Source organism: Caretta caretta, chromosome 1 (genome assembly GCF_965140235.1).
Source record: "Caretta caretta isolate rCarCar2 chromosome 1, rCarCar1.hap1, whole genome shotgun sequence".
Classification (NCBI taxonomy): Eukaryota; Metazoa; Chordata; order Testudines; family Cheloniidae; genus Caretta; species Caretta caretta.
Window position 1 is genome coordinate 161027718 of NC_134206.1, and position 20386 is coordinate 161048103.

Here is a 20386-nt window from a genome sequence, read left to right on the forward strand (position 1 = left end):
CCTGGCTTAATTTCATTGGAGATAGGTAGATAACTGCCTTATCTCCTGTCTGGAAGAAAACCTGTTCCTCCCTTTGTGTGATCACAGACTTTAAAGCATAATATCAGTGAGTATTTATAATTCCTCATCTAGTACTAGTACATAAATTTTACCATGATATTAATCACCAGTGTGTCATTAGCTTTCATAAAAAACCTTACATGATGCACTTTTATAATGCAGTAATATTGTGTACGGTCAGTCGGTCAATTGCTTATCGTCTGAGGTTCAGACTCCTGCAAGAGGTAGTATCCCACACTCGCTAGGTTGATGCCTTTATCTTTTATTTAAATGTGCCTTCATTGTCTCTGCCTGACAACAAGCAAATACATGTTCCATTGTCTAGAGCAGACTGGGCTTATGCACTGCTTACGAAACACATTTTAAGAACATAATTCTAGCATGAATCCATAATTTTTCGTATGCACCTCATAAATACACCATACAAGAATATTAATGATCAGTGAGTTACTAGTTTTTCAATGTTATATGACATGCTATCTGTTTGGGTACACATCATGACAACAGTGTATTAGGTGTGGTTAGATGTCAGGCCTGACAGAAGTTGCTGACACAAAGTAGTGAACCAACAGCCACTGTGTCACAGACCCCCAATACCCATCATCTTCAAAGTGTTAAAAACAAGTAATACCTGAAATATGATGCCAAGATATTGTTAGCATTGAACTTAATATCATCCTCAACTTCAAAGCTCCTGGAAGTCTGGGAGTTCACCTAATTTCAAGAGAACAATGGATAAATCAAATGAAAGCAATTGGAAATTGAAAATATAGAGATTTTTAACCTCTTGATCAACAATGTCAGACTAGCTCAGGCTAGTAGGTGCCTCAATCAATTAACATTTCATGGTGATCCAGTCATCTAGGTGAGAAGAGTTGATGGGCTTAGTGCGGTTCTTAGTGGACAGGTGTCCACATCACAGATTGCACCCCCATTGCCACTATCTGGCAGTCTCAACTGTGATTGAACCAGTTATGGAGACTGAACTATCATTTCAGCACAAGCCCTAGTCCTTTGGGTCAGGACTGAGGCATATTAGCATATCAGTGTTAGGCAATTTCCACTGCTCATGCCTGTGGTCTACCTGGGGAACTGATAAAGTGTTAGTCCTTCATTCTCCAGGGCTGTCACTCAGCACCTGCTTTGAAAAAATGGGTTTGGGAAGTTGAAGCTAAACACATTCAGACTGGAAGTAAGGCATACATTTTTGATTAACCACTGAAGCAGTTTACCAAGGGCCATAGTGACTTCTGCCTCACTGTCTATTTTTAAATCAAGATCAGATGTTTTTCTAAAATATATGCTCTAAGAATTATTTTGGGGAAATGCTACGGCCTGGAGGTTCTATACAGGAGGTCAGACTATATGATCACAGTGGTCCCTTCTGGCATTGGAATCTATGAATTTGATCTATGAACATGCCCTGTTCCTGTCTTTCACTGCCTTCTCAATGTTTTTTTTAAATGGAAGAGAAGAGAAGGTAAATGTAAGTTTGTGAGGGGATGTTTACGTCACACAAGGCCTGAGCAGGTTAAAAGGGCCAATTACCCTGTGACAGGCTGCACCTGGAGGAGAATCAGGGCTGATTGGGCCTAATGGCTGATGAAGCTCAGCTTGGAGAGGAGCTGAGCTGGGTTTACAAAGAGAAGAAGTTGGTGGTAAGAGGGGACTGTAGGAAGGAACTGTACTGTCACACCCTAGAGAGAAGGGGAGTTGGCAAGAGACAAGGAGGAGTCCTGGGGGGAATAAACTCTGGGATCCGGCCTGAGAAAACAGACTTTGGCAAGAGCCCAAGAGAGGGCGAAGTAGCCGCAGTGAATGGCGGAGGTTCCAGTGGTAACTCAGGCATGGGCCAGAAGACAGAGAAAGGAAAGTAGGAAAGAGCCCAGAGAAACAGTGGCAGGGTTTGGGATTGCTTAGACCAGTGGTTCTTAAACTTTTGTACTGGTGACCCCTTTCACACAGCAAGCCTCTGAGTGTGACCCCCCCCTTATAAATTAAAACCACGTTTTAATATATTTAACACCATTATAAATGCTGGAGGCAAAGCGGGGTTTGGGGTGGAGGCTGACAGCTTGCGACCCCGGTGTAATACCCTCATGAGCCCCTAAGGGGTCCTGACCCCCAGTTTGAGAACCCCTGGCTTAGACCATGGTTGCTAGACATAGGGTCCCTAAGCTGAAATGCAGAGCAGAGGGCAGCCCTGGGTTCCCCTACCATCCTCTGGGGAATTGGCATAGTCTGGCCTGTGGAACAGAAGACTGCCTGAGACAGATCGTCCAGTGAGACTTTGATACCCTGGAAGGGGAAAACAATAGTGACCTGGCTGGAGGCCAAGCCATGAAAAGGGAGCAGTTGATTCTAGATGGCAGGGGAGCAAGAACTGAAGGAGAGGGCATCAGACTGGCTGAGAGCTAATCCCCAGGTGCAGCCACAGGGAGGCGTCACAGCAGTAAGTAGAAAACCCCATGACATAGTTGAAGTTTTCTCATAATGTTGCTATTTTCTGCTTTGAAAATACTGTATTAACACAAAATTGAGTTATCACAACCATTATTCTAACTGCAATAAACATACCAGTCATGGAGTTTATTAAAAATACATTTCTGTTATTATCATTTTAAATCTTGTAATATGACTTCTGTTGATGAGGCTAATAAAATGAAATAGATTTAGTGTCACTTGGCGGCAGGGGGGAGGAATTATGGCTCTGCCTACTCCCCACCCCTCCTTGGTGACTTGTTCCTGGAGGATTATGTCAGGCAAAAAGCCTTAGCACTCCCTACAGCACCCAGTGTGATGGCTGTCTGAGGGATGGAATCCTAGCTGTCCTCTATCCTTTGTGTGGCCATATGAAGAACTACTCACAACATAGATTTTAGTATGCATATTATCCACACCCTCTGATTTAAATAAGTTTACATTGTCCAAGAATTCTCTTACATGCTCTTTGTCAATAACAACTTTTATAAGGTCTTTAGTTTCTAATTTATTCAATGCTAGCCATGCCTACCAGAAGACTGAGGTCTAGTCTACTCTGGCATAACGATATTAGTTATCAATATGATTGTTTTGGAAACATAACTTTGCCAGTAAAAGACCTAGTGAAGATGCAGTTATACTAGTATAAAGGTATCTTATACCAGTATATCTTCTTCCACTTACCAAACCACAATAAGCTATACCAATATAACTGCATCTACGCCAGGGGATTTTGCCACATTAAGTATAGCAGCATAGTTAAAGCAGCAAAATTTCTAAGTGAGGACAAGCCCATGAGATGCAGAATGCAATCACTTCTATGAAATAATTGCTCATAAAGCCCCTCAAGCAGACGTTGAAGATTAATTGCAGCATGTGGAGTGCTGCTTTATGATCCCAAGCAGGAGGTGAAAGTTAAGAGAATGGCCTGGGCACAAATCTTATTTTCCAGACTCATACAGTATGGATAAAAATAAGCTACTCAGCGCAATGGGGATTGGGGTGGGAAATGAAGTATGCAGTAATAAAGTTCAAAGGGTTCATTCTTTCTTTTCAAACGTTAGCCCTGCAACTCAGGCAAAAGAAATGTGAACGGGTATGTGATGAATTCAATGATGCTGAAGCTGGGGGCTCAGTTTTCTACCTGGCAAAGATTAGAGTGCAACATGGAGGGGAAATCTATTTTGAAACTCAATTTCTGCTGAAAAGTGGCTGGCAGCAGTACCTGAACCTGATATGAACTCAGCCATTGGAGATTTATTAATGACTGTGAGGCTTGACTCCAGAATAGCATTGACCTGAGAAAATGAATGTTTTATGTCCCCTTTTTTTCTCTCTCTTATATTTCTGCACTGGTTGAAACTAGAGGTGAGACCAAGCCACAAAGTCTGTCTCCAGAACCAAAACTGAATTTCCTTAAAGATTCAGGGTGTTTGAATCTGGAGTTTTGGTTCAGGTTCACATCTAAACTGAAAACCTGTATGCTGTTTGATAAATCATCTAGTTGCAGGTTGTGTGATTTGAGATTACCCTTTATTGTGACAAGTCTATAGAGCTGATTAAACTGGTTGGAATAGCATTGGGTTTCTTTCTGCTTTTTTTAACTCTGTGAAAAATTTGCACTTATATGGTTACTCCATTTTTCATCAAAAATTGGGCCAAATTCTCCATTGCCTTATACCTGATAATCACCCACACTTGGGCTAAGTGAGAGAAAAGTATTAGTCACCCAATTTGCAGAAATGTGAATGCCTGCATGAGGTGTAAGGCAATGGAGAATCAGGCCCATCCTTTCTATTTTGTGAAGGAACCTGGATTCCCTCTCCAGTTACCATCAAGATTCAGTAGCTGCTAGACATATCCTAGGGAGCACTACCCAGTTCTTCACAGTGCTTGTTTAATATCCTTGGATTTGCAGTACTAATTCTATGCTCTTCAATCTGCACAAATGTTGCAAGAGGACATTCAGCAGCGGTCCCAGGATTCTGACTAAAAAGTGAAATGGATGATATAAGAACATAAGAATGTCCATACTGTGTCAGATCAGTGGTCAGTCTAGCCTAGTATCCTGTCTTCCAACAGTGACTGGTGCCAGATGCTTCAGAGGGAACGAACAGAACAGGACAATTATCTAGTGATCCATCCTCTGTTGTCCAGTTCCAGCTTCAGGCAGTCAGAGGTTTAGGGACACCTGGAGCATGGGATTGCATCCCTGACCATCTTGGCCAATAGCCATTGATGGACGCATCCTCCATGAATTTATCTAATTCCTTTTTGAACTCAGTTATACTTTTAGCTTTCACAACATCCCCTGGCAACGAGTTCCACAGGTTGACTGTGTGTCACATGAAGAAGTACTTCCTTATGTTTATTGTAAACCTGCTGCCTATTAATTTCATTGGCTGACCACTGGTTCATTGTTATGTGAAGGGGTAAATAACACTTCCCTATTCACTTTCTCCACACCAGTCATGGTTTTATAGACCTCTATCCTATCCCCCCTTTTCTCTTTTCTAAACTGAACAGTCCCAGTCTTTTTAATCTCTCTTCATGAGGAAGCTGTTCCATGCCGCTAATCACTTTTGTTGCCCTTCTCTGTAACTTTTCCAGTTCTAGTATATGCTTTTTGAGATGGGGTGACCAGATGGAGGGGGATGCTTTTTCAGTTGAATATTTGCATCATGTGGCTTAAAATGCAATAGAGAATATTTTCAATCAAGGTTTTGTTTGCTAGAAGCAGTTCCAAGACTGATTCAAATCATCAACTTGACTCCATAAAAGAGTTAAATGAACCTGGGACCAGTGCTGAGAAAACTAGTTGAGTAAGCTAATCAAAACAGGCAGGAAAATAATGGAGCAGGTGGAATGTTTGTGCATAGATTTTTACTATGTTTTTTAAATCTTCACCCAACAAGTCTCTTAATACATACTATGTGGCAGAACCCTTACACATCTCCTGATTCCGAAGTTACTCCCTTGGATCAACTTTGCAGGAATGGCATATAACATCTTATTTTATGATGTTTTTCTCTATGCTTGGGATAAGTATTTATGTTTTATTGTGCTGTTGGTAAACTGGGAGCACCTTAGCAAAATTCAGATTCCATGCAGTCTGCATCTTGTCACAGGGGCAGCACATCAGTGATGAAAAGAAATGTTCAACATCTTCTCTCAGCTTTTCTTTTTTGAGATATCAGGGGTTTAGCTATCTTTGAGCCTTGACAAGCTAATGTTCTGCAAACCACTTAATTCCACATTTAATAGGGACTCATTACAGAGTTTAAATCACTGGCTTGTGTCATTTTCTTAATTGGTTTACAGAGTGAGGTTCATTTTTACAATTTGTATAACCTGGTTGCTGCATTAATATTGAACTAGAACAGTATTAGATCAGTGACTCTACTGGTTTTGTATCAAACTGGAAACTATATTGAAGTAATGTTAATGCTTAAATCTTGCAGCTGTTTTGATCCAATCCTCTTTTCCAGCCAGCTTTAGTGTGGAAAATTTCAGTTTAAACAGAGTGTGATAGACCTGAACATTATATTTAATTTAATGGGCGTAAAAGAGTTGGAGATTGCTTCTGCAGCTACTATATAATTCAAACAGCAGAATTGTGAACAGTTTTCATCTTGTTCTCAAATGATGCTTCATTTTTATTTTTTTCATTTGAAAGTTTATAATGGGTTTTTCACAAGTACTTATTCTAGACAGCTTTGGTTTACAGTGTAGTTTGTTTTCTCTTTCACGTTCTGTCAGGTTAAAAAATCCCATGTTTTTATATCTAATGTGTATGCATAAAAGAATGCCCTTCTTTATTAGCAACAACTTAAATTATTAAAAATGAAATATTTATAAAATCTTTACTTTTCATTACTAATTCTGGTTGTTTACTTTCTTTGTATATCTCTCAGCTGCAAATAAAATTAAACAGCCCAGTGTCTTATATACCATGGAGGTAATGGATGCAACTCCATAATGAAGGCAGAGTTTTGCACTTAAAGCAGGGGTTACATTTATAGTTTGTTTTCAGTCGATGCTCTAGCCCATTGCTGAAATGTTTAGATTGCAAACACTACTACAAGGGAATGTTCAAATCCAAATAAAAAATATTGGTTTTATTTTAATGAAAATAATAGTTTGTGAAAACAATTCTATTAATCTGATTTTTTTTTTAAACCTTGGTTTTACAAAACCTTAATTTTGGACCTAAACTGACCTAAGAAGCACCGTTTTATGTATAATGAGTGAAACATTTCATCTTGCTGGTTTTGTGAGATGCTGTGTGATTTTTATATGCCACGTCAAGGCCGCCCCAGAGTAACCAGAAACAATTATTTCCATAGAAACAGTAAATGATCCAGCTGTGCCATAAGATGCTGTGGTCAGTTACAGGTGTCCCTGTTACAATTAGCCCATACCCGAGGTTCTGTTTCTTTCCATTATGCCATGGGACCTTATTACAATTTTAGATTTACAACAGATCTAAAATGTTCGCAACTGGAAGTAATAGTTTGTTGTTACCTGCAAGAACATGATCATGCTCTTGTCAGACCATAATGTGCAAGCTAACATTGTATGTGCAGGTAATCAATTTAACAGCATAACTGCCGTTTTTCTCTCAGTGTGAAGGCTTCTTTAGATAGTGACATTTAATATATACCAGGGGTCAGCTACCTTTCGGAAGTGGTGTGCCGAGTCTTCATTTATTCACTCTAATTTAAGGTTTTGCATGCCAGTAATACATTTTAACATTTTTAGAATGTCTCTCTCTATAAGTCTATATTATATAACTAAGCTATTGTTGTATGTAAAGTAAACAAGGTTTTTAAAATGTTTAAGAAGCTTCATTTAAAATTAAATTAAAATGCAGATCTTATCAGTTTAGTGCAGTGGTTCTTAATCTGGGGTACACACACCCCCTGGGGGTGCAAGATGTCCTTTCTGGGGGTGCGAGATGTGAGATTTTTTCAGAAAGTAAATCATCGAAAACACAAATTAAGCACAGGCACATAAGTACAACTACTTTGTTTCATCAATCCTGTGTATTTATTAACATTATATATTTTTAACAATTACTGTAATATACAAAGTTTTTAAGTTTTCAAGTTTTTAAGCTAATTGTATATAATTTTTGATAAGGGCTGCAGAGCGCTGAGCCCAGGCCAGGAGCAGAGCCCTGGGCTGGCTGCCGGTATCCCAGGCCAGCAGCAGGCTGAGCGGGGCCGATGGTCAGGACCCCGGCTGGCAAGGGGCTGGCAGCCGGAACCCCAGACCGTCAGCAGGCTGAGCGGGATGGCAGACAGAATGCCAGACCAGCAGTGGACTGAGCGGCTCAGCCCACTGCCGGTCGGGGGTTCCATCCGCCGGCTCCTGCCAGCCAGGGTCCCGGCCACCGGCCCCACTCAGCCCGCTGCCAGCCTGTGGTTCCATTCACCCAGGCAGGCAGCAGGCTGACCAGGGCCAGTGGCCGGGACCCTGGCTGGCAGCAGTGTGCCAGTAAAAATCGGCTCGCGTGCCGCCTGTTGCCGATGCCTGATATATATGTATTTTTATGTTGTTCAACCTTACATTCTTTTAAAGTGTTCCATATTAGAGGGAATTTTCATTTTTGATCACTGTGGGCCAGGTCCTCAGCAAGTATAAATCAGTTGATATATAGCTATGCCAGTTTACACAAATCGAGGTTCTGGCCACAAAACTCAACCCCCTGTGGATATTTGGATTATAAACAACAAGTAGCTGAACGATGATGAATGGAGTCAACAGCAGGTGGGTTTGTTTCATTGTGTGAAACTTAACTGCTAATTATTCAAAAAACTAGGGGGGAAAGCTTTTGTGAACATGCAAACATCAGCAGCTTGCAAGAAGCAGTTAAGTATATAGGAGTGCACAGATATATAGCTCTGCAGAGATTTCATAAAAACAATTCCTCTCCCAAGTATAAAGTGCAACCATGAGGGGAACTAAAGAAGTTTTAATATCCCAGTCTAGATATAATAAATATTACAGGGAAGTTCTGGATATCTCCAAATGAGTCCCTCACTAGCAGAGTGTAGCATGGAGATTTTACTTCTTTTGCATTATGTGCTTATGGGCATATGTCCGTGTTTTCATCTTGGGGTTATTTTTGTTTTTGTTTTTTTTAGTACCATCTGTGAACTATTAAAACCTCTATCTCCATCTCTGTAAGAAACTCTAAATATGGAATGGCATGGGCTCTAATGTCATAGTGGTTACCCATATGAAAAAAGAATCATAGAAAATCAGGTTTGGAAGGGACCTCAGGAGGTCATCTAGTCCAACCCCCTCTTCACAGGGGGACCAATCCCCAATTTTTGCCCCAGATCCCTAAATGGCCCCCTCAATGATTGAACTCACAACCCTGGGTTTAGCAGGCCAATCCTCAAACCACTGAGCTATCCCTCCCCTCACCCAGCTGCAAGTTAGCAAACTACTAAAATGCATCAAAAATTGATCCCATTCAAAATTAACCCTTTAACTCATTTAAATATGCCAAAAGTTGAGCCCTTTGAGGTGTTTTCATTGGCGTTTGAGCTCTAGTTGAAAGCATTCAAACCAAGCTGAGAACTAGTGAGTGCTTTCACAACTAGGTTCCTAGTCAATCAGAGAACGAGTACACTTCCACTTCCTTTTTGCTCCCTGCTACATGGGTAGTCAATAATAGAGCCCCTCCTTCTTTGACGAACACTTTCCAACTCAGGTTAGATAATAGTTCTATCTCTCTATTAGTGTGTCTATGAGATATTAGCTACCTTGGGGTAGAAAAAGGAGTAAATAGGCTAGGCCCAGTCCTTCTGTAATAGGGGAGGCAGGGCATAACTCAGCCAATAGTTTTTATAACCATGCACTCTCCTCCTTCTTGCACCTGAACTTAACTCTTTGCTGGAGCACAGGCCAGCATTTTGTCTTTTCAGGACTTTTTGAAAAGCAATACACCAAGTTAAACCTCAGGGCTGTTGTAGGTAAAACCTTAGTAAATAGATGTTAATAGGTCCCAGTCAATTTCAGAGAGCTATACCATACATAAATATTTAATGCACACAAAACACATTATTAATAGTATCAAACATTGTAAATGGTATTGGGAATACTATGAATAACTTTTAAACAAAAGCTATTAGACAGTAAATCTATTGGTGTTCCTTACACAGACTTTTCCTAGACTCATAGAATCATAGAACTGGAAGGGAGCTCGAGAGGTCATCTAGCCCAGTCCCCTGCACCCCTGACAGGACTAAGTATTATCCCCCTTTGTTTCTGTTACAAAGATTCAGATATAAGATTTCGACATAACACTTGCTGTACTTCAGCACACACACCGAGACACATTCCCTTCTGATCTCCTTTCTGAGATGATTTCTCAGTCTTTATAGTGTGACCATAGTATATAGCGTGTGTCATCTATAGTCTTCAGAGCTGGAGGAGATTGGCAGCACCTCAGTCCTTTCGAGCACTTCAGAGCCCTGTCAGCAAACAAACAGTCTGGGGATCGCCACAGCTAGTGGCATCGTAGCCCTTGGGTTAAAGCTGATTGGCCCTCTCAGTTGCTGGTGCAACAGAAGTCTGTATCCAAAGTAGTACAAGGACTGGGACTCAGCCCTCACAGCAATCACATTTCTTGTTCCTGTGCTGATCAGTCACTGAGTCCAGAAGGCTGTTTCTAATGCCTCTACTTATAACCTTCTTTACCCCCATCTATGATTGGCTCCACTCTCAGAGGGCTACTAAGGTATAACCTGCCAGGTAAGCGTCCCTCAATGAAAATTTCCTATACAGCCTCAGAACAGTTATTGAGCATGCCTAGTAACTACCACAACCTGTTCTCAAAGTTCCTGGATCTTTCTAATTGAGGTACCCTGCCTGGCTCTCTGCACAGACCATCCAACTAAGATGTCTCCTCCCCACTGGTTCTCTTTCCCTCCCCTGGAGAAAGAAAGTCAAATGCTGTGGTATAAAGCATGCGGTTACACTTCCTTTTCTGGCTTAGGCTAACCTAAGGGATTCAGCAACCAGAGCAAGCTCTGAAGCTGCTACAAAGCACGTGTTCTGGAAAGCTTCCTATTAAAGTTGAATAGAATGTTGTTTCACCTGGTATTCAGTCACCCTGCCTGTTTTGTTAGAGGGTCTAGAGGTCACCCCATGTGCTCTGAAGTGCCCAAAAGAACGTAGGTTTCTATAGCCCATTGCTACTGGAAGGCTCCATTTGCTTGAGAGCTAGCTGAGGGCTCTGTTCAGTTGCGCAGTCACTAATTTGCATGGGGAAATTTCAGTTCCCTTTCAACTAGTCTTCAGAACACAGTGGAGTCCTGTTTGAACACTCTGCCCTCTGTTCAGTTTTCCATATTAGTATATTAATTAAAAACACCCTGGCTGTGTTCATTCCCTGTTTTAACACAGCATTTTGTTTCATTTCCAAACCGATGAAAATAAATGGCTTAGAGGGACTTGCACACTGGAGCAGTCGTGAAAAAAGCAAACATTTAAAACATATTTGGCTAATATTTTTCTAATCTTTTTCCTTTTTCCTTTTCTTTAAGGGCTAAATTGAGCCTGTGAGTAAGTCCACGCAGCAGCTGGGAGGTGTAATTCCCAGCACAGGTAGACAGTTTCACACGAGCTCTGCTCAAGCTCGCACGTTAAAAATAGCAGGGTGACTACGGTGACACAATGGTGTCTCAGGCTAGCTGCCCAATTATGTTCCCTAGGGGTCAGGTGGGATTGTACTTGGGCAGCTAGCCTATGCAACTGGGGACACACTGCTTTTTTTAGGTGCTAGCTCAAGCAGAGCTAGCACATGTATGTCTGTGCAGGGTATCACACCTCCCAACTGCAGTGTGGACGTACCCTGAGACTCAGTTCTTAGTAAGGGGTGATGTAATTTCTACTTGCCAGGAACAGCTGTTCCCCTTCTCCTGTGAAAGAGCATAAGTAACTTTAGCTCTTGAAAGGATAGAGCTTATTTCCCCCTCATGGCTGGCCAGTTATTCTGCCAGTGAGTAAGAAGGGGAGGAAGTGGAGCAGAGTTTCTCCCTGCCCATTTATTCTCTGGGGCTAGCATTCACAAACCAAGAGATGTGCTCTCCATCAGACTCAAACCCAAGATCTGTGTAGGCCAAGCTAGGAGGCACAGGCTGATCCTTCTTACTGCCCTGCTCAGTTGAGTAAAACATGAGCACTATCTAACCCTAAGAGATTTGTGTTTGAAAGAGGCTTTTTCTTTCTCATAGCTCCAGTTATTCCTTGTGATTATTATAACTCCATAGCCTGTTGCTATGGAAATGATTGTAATGCAACACAGACAACTCTATTGGTTCAGTGCAGCAGAAAATGGACAATGTGGGCGCAAGATCTCATTTCAAAATACTGACAGCAACAATTGTAAGAAGTATTACAGCTAGGCTATCTAAGAATATCCTAAAAAAGAAAAGGAGTACTTGGGTGTCAGAATTTCCTGACACCCAATTTTCAGCCACTTGTAACTTTCTGAAATGTCTCTTTTGAACTGATGTTTCCAAGGCCTGCGATCAGCCAAGGTGAATTTTTTTTAACGTTTGAGTGAAAACTGTTTAGCCTTATTTGAGAACGAAAACCCTTTTTGATTATTCAAAATCTTGCCCCCTTTGTTTGACCCCCTTTCACACCTCAAGAGGTGGGAATAGAATGTTGAAATTTGTCACGAAAATGGTCGTCGTTGAGGAGAAATACTTTGGGGTGTTCAGGTGAAAATTGGTTTTGATTTGGCAAAGTCACGATCCATTAGACACACCACACAGATACTGCATACCGAACTGGTAAGGGTATCTTTTTACAGCCTACGAGACTCCCATAATGAGTGTGGCTCAGATCCTTGGCTTGTGTGGAACAGTTTAAAAAAAAGATGGAGGAACTGTCTGAAGTTTGAAGGATATTTAGGCTATGTCTTCACAGGTAAAAAGATGTGGGCTTGGTTTGGGTTTGAGTTAATTGGTGGTTTGGATCAAAATAGCTATCTCACTGTAAAATCCTAGTGGAGGAAAAGCATAAGTAGTTTTTATCTCATTGTAGCCAGTCAAGGTCAGCGCTATGTCCCCCAGCCTGGATCTGACCTCCCTTAGCTGCATGAAGGTACCAATTACCCATCTCAGCTGGGATTTTCCATCAAGTTAACTTTCTCAGTGTAAAAACACACCTTTTTCGCAGTGCAGTCACAGCCTAAGGAAACATCCTTTTTCTGGGCAAAAGATATTGTAAATGATAAATGCATGTAGGGAAGTCACAGTATTTGGTTATTTAAATTTTTTAGAAGATATCACTTCATAACATGTACTGCGTGGACTATTTCAACTGCTGTAGAGGTTTTGCCACTCAGAAGGAAGGACAAAGTCAATGCTCAATTAAATTGCAGGGTTCATATTTGAATGGATGATTATTATTGATGTACATACTCCATTTTTCCACAGACAGTATATCTCTTATTTTTAAACCCCTCAGAAAGCTATAGATTCTGAATGGTTTTTGTACTAATTAAGCCTAAATGCATAAATTATTAAACGTATTCCTTTGCCCTGCTTACGCATTTGAAAGGTTTGCTTTCATTGCTAATAAGGCGCACACAGCACTGAAAAGAGGTAATTAGAGCATCAAAGGCAATGAACCATCTTAAAACTTCATAATGCTTTGCCTGAAAAATTTAACATTCAACTGAATTCAACTTTGGCAGGGTAGGAACAAACTGAAAAACAAATAGACCAATGTATCAGAAAATATGAGAAATGAAAGCTTGCCATGTTATTTCTGTAGCCATGGCTCTCCCATCCTTCTTAATCTTCTTAAAATACCCTCACCCTTGATCTAGGAAGCCAAAGTGGACCCCTGTGGTCATATTTCAAAGACTGTTTTTCAGTCAGAAATATTAGTTCTAACAAATCAAAGACTTTTTTCATGCCGTGATATGGCTCCAGTCCTAGTGAGGGGGGTAAGGGGGGAGTTAGATTCTTGAAAGTTTTCTTTTTCAACACTTTTAATCATCTGTTTATCTTAGAAGTTGCAGAGAATGATGCTTCTTTCTTGTTACAAAAACTGCTGCTTCATTACAATATGAAAATCTGCACATCACACAAAATAGCTAGTGTTCAGGGTAAATCCAAGATAACTTTACATACTGTGTTAGGGGATTTTGGAGAATCATAGGACTGGAAGGGACCTCGAGAGGCCATCTAGTGCAGTCCCCTGCACTCAAGGCAGGCCTAAGTATTATCTAGACCATCCCTGACAGGTGTTTGTCCAACCTGCTCTTAAAAATCCCCAATAATGGAGATTCTACCACCTCCCCAGGCAATTTATTCCAGTGCTTAACCACCCTGACAGGTAGCAAGTTTTTCCTGATGTTCAACCTAAACCTCCCTTGCTGCAATTTAAGCCCATTGCTTCTTGTCCTGTCCTCACAGGTTAAGAAGAACAATTTTTCTCCCTCCTCCTTGCAACCTTTTATGTACTTGAAAACTGTTATCATGTCCCCTCTCAGTCTTCTCTTCTCCAGACTAAACAAACCCAATTTTTTCAATCTTCCTTCATAGGTCAGGTTTTCTAGACCTTTAATCATTTTTGATACTCTTCTCTGGACTTTCTCCAATTTGTCCACTTCTTTCCTGAAATGTGGCACCCAGAACTGGACACAATACTCCAATCAGGCCTAATCAGTGCAGAGTAGAGCGGAAGAATTACTTCTCGTGTCTTGCTTACAATACTCCTGCTAATACAACCCAGAATGATGTTTGCTTTTTTTGCAAAAGTGTTACACTGTAGACTCATATTTAGCTTGTGATCCACTATCACCCCCAGTACTCCTTTCCGCAGTACTCCTTCCTAGGCAGTCATTTTCCATTTTGTATGTGTGCAATTGATTGTTCCTTCCTCAGTGGAGTACTTTGCATTTGTCCTTACTGCATTTCATCCTATTTACTTCAGACCATTTCTCCAGTTTGTCCAGATCATTTTGAAGTTTAATCCTATCCTTGAAAGCACTTGCAACCCCTCCCCGCTTGGTATCATCCACAAACTTTATAAATGTACTCTCTATGCCATTATCTAAATCATTAATGAAGATATTGAACAGAACCGGACCCAGAACCGATCCCTGTGGGACCCTACTTGTTGTGCCCTTCCAGCATGACTGTGAACCACTGATAACTACTCTCTGGGAATGATTGTCCAACCAGTTATGCATCCACCTTATAGTAGCTCCATCTAGGTTGTATCTAGTTGCACTTCTTATTTTGTGATGTATTAATACAATCCTGTTAAAATTGTGCACCCCTTCATATGCAAATTACTATAAAAATGACTGCATATTGTTTGTAAAGATTAAAGACTCTCCTAGCAGAAGTGGATTTAGAGAAACCCTTTTTCTTTCATATGGTCCAGAAAGCTCACAAATGTGTGTATATATATTGTTTTCTATCCAGCTCCTTGAAAGTAAAATCCTAAGCTATATGAAGTTAAAGACTTTTCTTTTTTACAATCCATGTTTAATCCACTAGTCTCAGGAAGCAGCAAAGTGGTAAGTGATTGAAATGCATATTTAATATGAGAGCTGGGGCCTGCCAATAATCCAAGATCTGGATTTCACTCTGATCTTGTTACTGTTACATAAAGTATATTGTGGGGAACATATAGTGCAAGCAGCAAAAGGTATAAATGGCCAGTTTGTATGGCATATTTAAGACATGACCAGTTCCATTCTACTCTTAATGAAGTGGTACAGCTATATCGTCTTGCGCTGTGGGTAGTAGGAGTTAAGCGTGCTAAAAGCATTACTATGATGACGGTGATCTCCAGGGAAAAGGCCCTTGCTGCACAAAACGGTATTGGTGATTCAGTACAGTAGGTAGCGCTCATTCCCTGAAACATATGGAACCAATGTTCCAACATGGTGTTAAAGGGCTCTGTGCTGCTGAGTGTGTCATTGTTCCGATGCAACATAAAACCCAGGTCCTGATGGCTAATAACCTCAAAATGTTTGCAAGCATAAAGGTGTGACTGCCAAGGGCCTGTATGGGTACTTACGTGCCATCTACCATAAGTCTTCCTCCCATTTCAGTTGCATACACTGTTGTTCACTTCCTGTCCTTACCAGCTGAGCAGTGTAGCTGTGTGATGGTGCACTTCACCCTGGTGGTGGGTGCAGTCCTGCAGTAGTTAAAGTGACTCATGTACATGTAAACTGCTTTGGGATGAGGTATCAGAGAAATGTAAAGTAGTAATTATTAGGCCCTTGACAATTTGCCTTTCATCTTCTGAGTGGTAACCGTATGATTATGGGCACACACTGTTTTTCCTGTTCTTGTATAAATGATGCTGCAGTATGTCAGCTGAATCCTGAGACTTGCACTACATCCTACTATGTGGGGGTTAAATACAGTGTACTGTACATCTGTATTGGAAATGTAACTAGAATAAAACATATGGTGCCAGACAGTGCCTGCAGGAGATCCACAGGAATAAACTGTGATTCTGTCCAAATATAACTTCTCAGCAATTTTTCTGTCTGTGACTTTAAATCATGAATAGATTAGAAGCTATTTATCTTTTAGATAACAATAACATTGCCTTTACTTTTAGGACAAGGTAAAGAATCTGCTTTATTTTAAGGTATTGGGCAACTTTCAGTTTGATTAGTCAAAAATACCACCCTCCCGCATCAATTGACGGGGCCAGGACAGTCCCAGTAGCAAGGGTGGGAGGAACTTGCCAAGGAATAATATGTAGCTCCTTCTAGGGGGGTCTTTGGCACCCATTGGCCAGCTCAAGGAGAGGGGTGCTGATTGACCAGCATTCCCCACCTCCCAGAATTTAGTCCAGTTCAGGGGCCATGTGGAGCCTTATTCGGCTCTATTCCAGCAGCTCACCCTACCCACCCAAACTAGGAATGGGAACCCAGCCTGACAGATGCCGCAGGTGTTGCCAATTACCTGTTTAGGGGGTCAGGAAGGATTTTTTTCTCCCATGGGCTGTTTGGCAGAGGACCAGTGAGATTTTTGCATTCCTCACAGCACTTTCAAGCCACCGTGGGTTAAGTAGGATCATGCTTACTACCTACATGAGGTACTTGGGTAGAGTTGTTTATCCATCTCAACTTGTGGCCGGTTTCCAGTGTGGGTAAGAGAATAAAATGAACAGTTCCCAGAAGTAAAAGACCTGCGATTTGGGTGATGGGCCTTGGGCTCATGTGATAGGGTGAGACCTTGTGGCCTTTGCGGGCTGCGGTCCCCACCCTGCTGCACCCTCTATCCCCTTCACAGAGGGGGAAGGTGCTAGGACTCAGAGAGAGCTGAGTCCTGGGCAGTAGGTTGAGGAGAGCCACCTCATGTTATGGGTCATATGGTAAGGAGTCCTGGAACCAACTCCATGTCTGGTATAGGAGAGTAAGGATGATTGGTGGGTAGCGCCCCTCCCTTGTGTTAAAGTTTAATAAACGTTGCAGCCTGTTGCTTAATGCCATGCATGGGTTCTCCTTTTGCCACCATGTCTGCATCAAACTCTCTCTGCAACAGGGTACCAAGAAGTCCTCTGCTGTTTATGATACTGACACAGACCAGCCTGTATTTCTGCCATTTCCAACAGTTCAGGTTTATGTACTATTGTTTGCTCTAGAAAAGACTTTTACTTAAAACACTTGGCATGCATTCATTTTATAAATGTGGGTGTCATTTTACATATAACCCTGAAGGGAATTATTTCCATTTACAGGGGTACTTTGACATGTGAAAATGCTACTCCCCAATTTATCTAGATCCATTCTAGTTGAAATGGGATGTTGGAAGCGGTTGCTGTTGCATTGTAATAGAAAACTATAAGCTTCTGAGAACTCTCATCCCCTTTTAGGATATGTCTACACCGCAGTTAGACACCTGTGGCTGGCCTACGCCAGCTGATTCAGGCTTGTGGGGCTTGGGCTAGGGAGCTGTTTAATTATGGTGTAGACATTAGGGCTTCGGCTGGAGCCCAGTCTCTGGAACCCTGTGAGGTGCAGTGTTAGAGATCTTCAGTTATGTGGCTGTGGATGGGAGTGGATGCCCAAAATTGATGAATTGTCATTATCGTGCTATACCAAGAACCCAGATCTGAAGGTATTTCTCACCATCATCACCCATGGATACATCTTCAACATCAAAACTTTTTGGAAGGAAACATGCTTTAAATTTGCTTCTTTTTTCTGGTCTCCTTGAATTTTTGCAAGTCAGTCTATGAAAGAATAAGACAATATTAGATTAAATTAAACTGATTTGTGTAGCAGGGCTAGCAGATGGGCAGATGCCTACATAAGAACAAGGATACGCTAAATCTTCTTCCCCACGTGGTGCACAGTGACCACAGAGCAGCTCCAAAGAGGGTATTCCAACTCAAGAGTGGGAGTGGGTTCCCTAGCTCTGTATGAAGCCCCTTGCCTGAAAAAAAAAATGATGGGAGGATGTGTGCAGTCATAAATCCTCTAGCCCCATCAGCTTAGCATTATTGGCTACAACTATAAATGCTCAAAAGTCAGGAGATGAAAAAAGTGAGGGTTCATAGTAATGCTAACGGAACAGTGTTAATTGTTCATGTGTTGTATTTTGTATCCCTGTGTTGCTCTTTTAATGTGTACACTAATAAGTGAATGTGTGTGTAGTTAAACGTCTACCATAAGGAAAGAAAGACAGATGCTGTAGTGTCTTGATCACTATCCTGGGTAATCTGGAGACCCAGATTCAATGCCCTGCGCTACCACAGATTTAAGCTCTGTGCCTCAGTTCCCCATCTGTACAATAGGGATGATAGAACTTCTCTACCACTCAGATGGTGGTGTGATGGGGACCAGTGATGGATGTCATAAGATGTACAGGCTGTGCAAAGAGGGCACACTGAGATTACCATCAGGGCCCTCACTTTTTTATATTTTAACTTTGGGGCGTTTAAATTTGTAACCTAGTGTTATTTCATCCAAATGTTGTATAATTAATTATTTTTGTGCTAGATGGAGCCTTTAGTCAAAATTCGGGGGGGTGGCGGGGGGTGTCACTGAAAACCAAACCAATATTTTTCAACGTTCAGTAGTCAAAGCCTTCCAGTTTTTGACAACCAAAAACCAAAAAAAATATTATTTTTTGGTCTTTAACGATAAATTATGAAAAAAGTCCTTCAATTTTTTTCATACAAAATAAAATAAATTTTGACCAGCTTTGTTGCCTTTGTGTTATGAACATTCTGACGGGGTCAGGGAAGTCTTGGTTTGAAATCAGATTAAATGGCTGCCTAAATGTTTGAGTTTATATCAGCCAAATAGGCAGTTTTACTGAATTGCATGAAGATAACTAAGAGGTGCCTCTTCATATTTTTCTTCACAGGTGACCTCATGCATTTGCCACCGTATCTTAGAATGGACTTTTTGTTGAATCGAGGAGTTTCAGGCACTAGCAGAGACCTGGGTTTGGGCCAAGCCTGCTTGGAACCTCAGAAAAGCCGAACCCTGAAGCGTCCCACTGTTCTGGAGCCGATACCTATGGAAACATCCTCCACGAGAGAAGTACAGTCATGGCAACCTGGTGCCGTGGCAACATTACCTCAGCGAGAAGGGGCTGAGCTAGGACAGGCAGCTAAAATGAGCAGCTCCCAAGAATCCCTGCTGGACTCCCGGGGCCACTTGAAAGGAAACAATCCCTACGCAAAATCTTACACCCTAGTATAACAAAAAGAGCATGGCTGGACAGTGGCTGTAAATACTTACAATTAAAAAAACCAATCAAAGCTACCTTTTTTATTGAATTCCAATATTTATAATTAAAGAAGATTGCCAAAATATTTGAAAAAAATGCAAACTACAGACAGTGCAAAGACTCTCCTGCTTTTTTTCTGTCTGAGTGTGAGCTTCATCTGACTGGACATCTGAATTTTTGGGTAAAAGAAGTCCAGTTTTCTGATCTTCACAAGCTTTTGTGTTTTTACTGATTTTCTACAAAGTGCATGGGGACTAAATAAAACATTTTAACTGGAAGTTCCATCACACAAGATTAAAAAGAAGGAAAACAAATCACCCTATTTGTGAATTTAACAGGGACATTGATCTGGGAAATCAAAAAGTCTTTTGTCATGTTTGCACACTTTTTTTTAAATTAGAAAATGGGTCCTTGATCGATCTTTTTGTTTTGTTGTTAATTAGGATGAGTGCTGTCAGTGGAGGGGGGGGAAATCAATTTGCTTTTTTTTTTTTAATAATTTAATGAGACACACTTTGCATTTTGTCTATGCGAAATAAAAGGGTCTTCTGCCTTTATTTGTGATCTTTGCTTACATCACTTTCTGCTGTGCTTGGTTTTCCTTATGTCCAGTAACTATTTCAGCACTTTCACCCTGTATACTTTACACAGGCAAAACCTTCATTGACTTTGCTGTTTGGATGTTTTTTCTAAGAGAGATGCTCTAGTTCAGTGGTTCTCAAAGCCGGTCCGCCGCTTGTTCAGGGAAAGCCCCTGGCGGGCCGGACCGGTTTGTTTACCTGCCACGTCCGCAGGTTCGGCCGATCGCGGCTCTCACTGGCCGCGGTTCGCCGCTCCAGGCCAATGGGGGCTGTGGGAAGGGTGGCCAGCACGTCCCTTGGCCTGCGCTGCTTCCCACAGCCCCCATTGGCCTGGAGCGGCGAACCGCGGCCAGTGGGAGCCGCGATCGGCCGAACCTGCGGACGTGGCAGGTAAACAAACCGGTCCGGCCCGCCAGGGGCTTTCCCTGAACAAGCGGCGGACCGGCTTTGAGAACCACTGCTCTAGTTCAAACAGGAATGAATTCAGGGAAGTCCTATGGCCTGTGCTAT

At 41.6% G+C, this 20386-nt stretch overlaps 1 protein-coding gene across 3 annotated transcripts in view; it reads left to right on the plus strand.

Moving 5' to 3' along the window:
* DSCAM (DS cell adhesion molecule) overlaps positions 1-19852 on the plus strand; it is a 645287-nt gene extending 625435 nt beyond the window's left edge. For all 3 annotated transcript variants that reach the window (XM_048866321.2, XM_048866302.2, XM_075132665.1), the window contains one exon: positions 18927-19852. In XM_048866321.2, coding sequence (XP_048722278.1) covers positions 18927-19267 — 341 coding nt within the window. In that variant the 3' untranslated portion in view covers positions 19268-19852. The remainder of the gene's footprint in view (positions 1-18926) is intronic.
* The last annotated feature ends 534 nt before the right edge of the window (positions 19853-20386 follow it).